The 6,156-nt window shown below is 44.2% G+C and overlaps 1 protein-coding gene across 1 annotated transcript in view; it reads left to right on the top strand.

The window, feature by feature from the left end:
• Gns (glucosamine (N-acetyl)-6-sulfatase) overlaps nucleotides 1-5,772 on the top strand; it is a 32,946-nt gene extending 27,174 nt beyond the window's left edge. The window contains exons 11-14 of the mRNA XM_013020985.1: nucleotides 193-300; nucleotides 637-747; nucleotides 2,051-2,211; nucleotides 3,194-5,772. Coding sequence (XP_012876439.1) covers nucleotides 193-300; nucleotides 637-747; nucleotides 2,051-2,211; nucleotides 3,194-3,272 — 459 coding nt within the window. The 3' untranslated portion in view covers nucleotides 3,273-5,772. The remainder of the gene's footprint in view (nucleotides 1-192; nucleotides 301-636; nucleotides 748-2,050; nucleotides 2,212-3,193) is intronic.
• Nucleotides 5,773-6,156: the final 384 nt, after the last annotated feature.

The raw sequence follows: 6,156 nt of genomic DNA, 5'->3' as shown, positions 1-6,156 counted from the left end.
TGAGCCACAGTGCCACTTCCGGATTTTTTCTTTTTGCTTATGTGGTGCTGAGGAATCAAACCCAGGGCCTCGAGCATGCAAGGCAAGCCCTCTACCACTGAGCCACCTTCCCAGCCCCGAAACTTTGTCATCTTTGACATCACAGCCTAGCCTATATACCTCACAGAAATGACCTTTGCTCTTTTTTTCTAGAGAGGAGCTAGTAATTTGACATGGCGATCAGATGTCCTGGTGGAATATCAAGGAGAAGGCCGGAATGTCACTGACCCAACCTGTCCTTCCTTGAGTCCTGGAGTGTCCGTGAGTAGACATTGGCTTGCCAAAAACACAGCAAGGTGCTAATTAGATGCACAAAGTATTAAAACCCTTAAGGTGCTAGTCCTTAGTCACCCCATTATCAGAAGGTTCATTTTGAGTTCTTCCAAGTTATGGAACCACATACCCAAATTCTTGCCTTAATAGTTCCCTTTCCCTTCTCCCTACCTCTCCCAGTACTAGGAGCGGAATCTGATGAATAGGGGGTTCCCACCTGACGTGACTGCCACAATCTTGTGTCCAGTTTTAGTCCTTGTAGGCAACTAAGTTTTTGTTGCTATGGAAACACAATCTTCATTGAACCTTAAAATCTCCCTACAGCAATGTTTCCCAGACTGTGTATGTGAAGATGCTTACAATAATACATACGCATGTGTGAGGACAGTGTCAGCACTGTGGAATTTGCAGTACTGTGAGTTTGATGACCAGGAGGTAAGGATGGCATCTGCCTGTCTCCCCCACCCCCTTTTCCTCATCCCCAGGCTTTGTTGGTTGGACTCGGGGGCTGAAGAGCAGTTCCCAAGGGGCGCCTCATGGAAGATAGTTTCTTCCCTACACTTTCACTTTGTTTCCTTCTGTCAAGAACACAGAATTTCATAAGGCCACGCCTCAATTCTCACATCAGTGACAGGATGCTTGCTTTCGATGCCCAGTTCACTGGAACTCACAGTGCTCCCCGCCTGCACTTCCAGCTTCACCCCCCCACAGTTGGGGTGGGAGTGTACTACTTGAGCTTCCTAGGAAGCTAAGGAGCTGCTGACTGACTCAGAAACTCGTGTTCCCACCCCACACCCTCAGGTGTCGCTCTGTAGATTAGAGAGGGTGACAAAGACCCAGAGCCACAGCCTTGGGAGGTGGGTTTTGGCCTCCACTGGTCAATACTGGTTATCTGGAAGATGCTGTGGATGGGATGGCTTCCATCCCTCGGGACTGCAGGCCATTAGCAGCCTATGCTCCCTACACATCTGGCAATTCCCATCCCACCATGGGGAGCAGATGCTTTTCTGTCCCAGGCCCATTCTTCCTTTTGCCAAAAGCTCATGGAACAACAAGAGCACTTCCACTAAACTCCTCATAATGGTTATCAGCTGGATACCTTCCAGTGAGAAAGTCCTGCTAGGCAGCACTGAGCACCACCTTCTTTGCTTGTCACCTGTCTCCAATCATATTAGTCAGCATATTAATTAGAGGGTGAAGTTCTGAAACTAGATGCGTAAGAGTTAAAACATGTGTCCTCTGATTGGTGGTAAGCATCCCCAACTACTGTTTAAAATAGGAAAACAATGTGCGTCTAACACAAATTGGGGCACTTCCATAGTCGTTCTCATTTGAACTACACAACTATAAGGTAAAAGCCTTCTAATGTTAACTTTACTTCATTGGCCTTATTACAAAGTCTGGTTTCTGAGACCTTGCCATTGAAGGCCTGCCTTCTGCTCTCTGCTCTGATTACAGAAGGTAGGTAATGTTTCACCTGCTGCTGGCCCAAAGGCAAGCATGTATAGCTAGCCCTTTTCCAGCACCAGGCTGTAGACCCAAAGCAATGCAAAATGCATTGTCATCCCAAGTGCACAGTTTGGCTCTTGGAATATCTTTAGACCAGATGATGTTTTGCTGGGCCTTGGGTTTTGGCTTTTTAGTTTTTCACTTCCCTCTTTCTTCAGAAATAACTTGCCTTAGGAGTTGTTTCTTCAACTTCTGTTGTTGTTTTCTTAACTTCTTTCATTGCTGCTAGGTGTTTGTGGAAGTCTATAATCTGACTGCAGACCCAGACCAAATCACTAACATCGCTAAAAGTATAGACCCAGAGCTTTTAGGAAAGATGAACTACCGGTTGATGATGTTACAGTCCTGTTCTGGGCCAACCTGTCGCACTCCAGGGATTTTTGACCCCGGGTAAGTTTCTTTGCTGGGTTGTCTCCAGGGGTCACACAGTTCTGGAAGTCAAAGGGAGTCTGACTGGCCTGAGCGGGGCTGTGTTCGTTGTGCTTTGCTGTGTCTGCCTGTGATGCTGGGGAAATAAGCTGTTTGGCCCTCAGCTGTCTACTCACAGCGGGTGCTTTGGCCACAGACATGGTGCCGCTCCCCAGATCCTCTCCTGCTGTGGCAGCACCTGGGCTTCTTTAAGTGAACCTGGACCCAGTGCTGCCCTGTGCTAAAGCTCCCAAGACGGCATGCCTCCCAAGCCCCAAATAGAGAAACTTGAGTGGTGACCAGCAAATTTCATGTATTAAATACCCATGAAGATAGATATAAAATCAGATATTGGACTGCATAATCCTACATTTGCCAGGTGAGAATTGCTCCTCTTACCCTGGGCCCCATCTGTATCAGGACTGTCAGTGTCAGCACCCTGTGTGTCCCGATTGTTGTGGCAAGAACCATGTCATGTTTCATGCTTGAAGAGTATGAAGAGTGTCACTGGAGAAGGGTGACTTTAGTTCCACACTGTGGTGCTAAAGACAGAGGGAAGAGATACTCCAGGTTATAACTTAGTTAGCCATCTTCATGTCCAATTTTATCTTCACTGCAAACTAACGATAAATGTAGGAGAATGAGTAGAGAAATTGAATGATAGGCTACTTATTAGAGATGTTATTGTTTAATCTTAAATAGTGTATGTACAGCCAGAGACATAGATTGTAAGACATGAAAATGAGAGCTGGCAAAGTAGCTTGTTGGTAGAGGGCTTGCCTACAGTGTTCAAGGCCCAGGGTTTAATCCCCAGCACCATAGAGCAACAAAAACCTAGATGATTATGTATACACATTGTATACACATACAAATTGTACCATATAAATACCAAATACTAAATAATACTCTGCTGAAATATTCAGTAACTAGAGTGCATGTGACCATTTCCTTTCGTCATCCCCAGGTACAGGTTTGACCCCCGTCTCATGTTCAGCAACCATGGCAGCATCCGGAGGCGAAGGTTCTCAAAACACTTTCTGTAGCGACTGTGCCCAGCCTCTGCCGCTGGATCCCTGCACGCCTCTTTCTCATGAAGTGATTGCAGTGGGTGTCCATAGCTCCTTGAGACCAGGCCTGGAAGAGCTCTGGACTGGCCATTTTAAGTCCTAAAAGAGCCCACCTGATAGCTGACTTGTGTGACATGTTAAACTGTGAAGCTGCCCCTGTGTCTGCAGTGGCCGACCCTGGTCTTTTGTTCTAAGTGGACGAGCACGTCTGAGGTCTGTGTCATCACCATGTCCCTCCTGACCCGGGACCACTGTTCTGATCATTCCCACGTGGCCCAAGTCTGAACTGATAAACCTATTCAGGTAAATAGCAATACTTTAGGGCAAAAAAAAAAAAAAGAAAACCTTTTGGTATTTAGCCGCACCTAATATCACATGACCTGCATAGCATTTCAGTCTGACCACTTCACCATCAAAAATACTAACATCATGTGGCTTGAAAAATAACCACTAGAGTTGAACCATCCGATTAGAAACAGAGCCGTTGATTTCAGATAAGTAGGGGTATGTTGTTTATAAACTCAATCAGCATGGCAAATCTGTCCATTCATTCTGTTGGTTTTTGGAATTCTGGGCTGGTGCTGCACCAACAGCAGCAGACTTAATGGCAAAGGAGGATTCCAAGTAGCGCCTGGAGGTGACACCCACCTGCTTTCCAGTGGCCGCCAAGCCCATAGAATGCTTGTCAGGCCTGGAGTGCTGAGAAAATGTCTCTTTAAAGATATTCCCCCTCCAAAGTGGCTGAGATTGAGCAGTGGAGGGGGCAAAAACTGCCAAGAGTTGGGAAAAGTTATTTTCTGAGGACCTTTGGGAGATAGGTAAGGCTCTTGAGTTGATGGAGTTGGCATCTGTACCGTTAGACAGCCTGCATGACATTGCCGGCTGTAGTCATTGTCGCTACCTTCTTTTCACTATTGTTCTCTCCGTTTATATTAAGATGGAACCATTTCTGATAGTTGATGCAATTACAAACTATCCCACATCCTTCTTGCCTTTCAGATAGGTTCATCCTGTCTTGAATAATGAGGGTTCCAGTTAGTATTCCCCTGTGAAATCGGGTCCTTTGTGCTCTTTGCTGTTTAGAACATTTATGTTTCTTACCTTGAAGATCTAGTCCATCTCTAACATCTTCATAGAAAGGCTAATTACTGGTGGAAAAGAAAGAGCTATGGATTCTAACCAGTTCAACTTAAGTGATTTTAGCTTTTACTGCCTTCTGTTGAGCTTTAAGCTCTTTTTTTTTTTAAAAAAAAAGACAAGGCCATAAGCCACTTCTTGAGCTAAATAGCCAAGATGCATTCGAAGCCATTGGGTTTAATCCTTTACCTCTCAAGACCCCAGCAATTGTGGTAGTATCCAGAGGTAAATGGAAAAATGAGGTGAACATTTCTACTGTGTTTTCTTTAAGGGGGAAAAATGTTTAAAAATAATCCTGTAACTAAAAGTAAATTGTAGACTTGAATATGGCTAATTGGCTTTATTCTCCATTTTGATTCTTAACATTCTCAGTCAACTTCAACATCAATGAAAGTTGACCACTGTTATTCCCAAATAAAAAGAAACAACTCTTACCAGGTCTTGGGCTATGATGTCACCTTACTCAGTTTTGGGCTGCTGGTTCCAGAAAGCAAATGTAGTAACAAGAGTGACAGGAGCATCGGCCACACTGCTCTTACGTTCAGCAGCAGATGCGGGTGCTGGATGCGCTGAAGCCCTCTCTCTCTCTCTCTCTCAGTTCCAGTATATTTCCTGAGATTTGGGTGAAGAGACCTCAATTTATGGCCTAACAGACTGAAAAATGCACAGGTGTTTCCAGACTGTGTATGTACCAGGGACCAGCTACAGGAGTCCAACCTTGTTCTTTTAATTGTGCTGATTTGGAGTTTGTTAATTTTCTCTTGTAAGATTAGGTCCATGTCTGTTGGTGACCTTAAGACTAGAAGACCATAAAACTATTCAGAATGAAGAGATTCTTTTGCCTTACAAGATTTCCTGTTCTAAAGCTCTCCCTCACACCATTTCCGGCATAGGGACACATTTTGAGCATCTTTGAATTTGACACACGGTGCTTTTGCAGACACCTTTTAATTCACAATTCTAGGACTTTTGTACAAAATACTAAGGATAACCATGCAAGTTATACCTTAATCCATGAGAAATGTTCTTAAATTTTTAAGTGTCTAGGAATTAGTCCTTTTTTTTTTTTTAATGGAAAAAGAGAAGGTAGCCCATGATCCTTAAAGCAAAGAGTAGTTCCAGCTGACCTACCAGTGGACTGAATGGGTGTGCTTGGGTTTAGTTTTACCTCCACTCTGTCCTCAGTGAATACTGTAAGTTCCTGTTTGTATAATCTGTTTCCAGAAGTTACTCTGCCCTGGCTCTGTCATCTCAGTCACTTCACTTAGAAAGTGCCCTTCAATGGACCCTGTTCACTGCTGCACTTTTCAATGAATTAAAAATTATTTCTGTCCTAGTGGGAATGTGTCTTTTGTTTTGATCCGCAAGTAATATTTCTGACATGATGCTTTCCTTGGTGCTACTTCATGGTTCTGTTTTGTTTTCTATTGTTTTTGTGGTGCGTGGGATCTAACCCAGGACCTCATGCATACCAGATAAGCGCTGCAACACTGTTATATCTGCTGTTTAATGCTGAGTCACTCACAAGAGAAGACAGACTATTTCCTCATCACTTTCTGTAGTCGCTACCTGAGCCGCTCTTATGTACATGGTCCTTACTGATTGGAACACTCCTTACTGAATGGAGCACTATGTAAGAAAATCCTTCCTGATAAATCGTTTTTCCTTTTCAGCTCTCTGGAGAAAACTCATATTGGCCTGCTTTCAAGTAGGTAGATTAAGT

Source organism: Dipodomys ordii, unplaced genomic scaffold, assembly GCF_000151885.1.
Source record: "Dipodomys ordii isolate 6190 unplaced genomic scaffold, Dord_2.0 Scaffold3, whole genome shotgun sequence".
Lineage (NCBI taxonomy): Eukaryota > Metazoa > Chordata > Mammalia > Rodentia > Heteromyidae > Dipodomys > Dipodomys ordii.
Note: the sequence above shows the minus strand (reverse complement) of the source record. Positions and strands in the feature narration are given on the sequence as shown.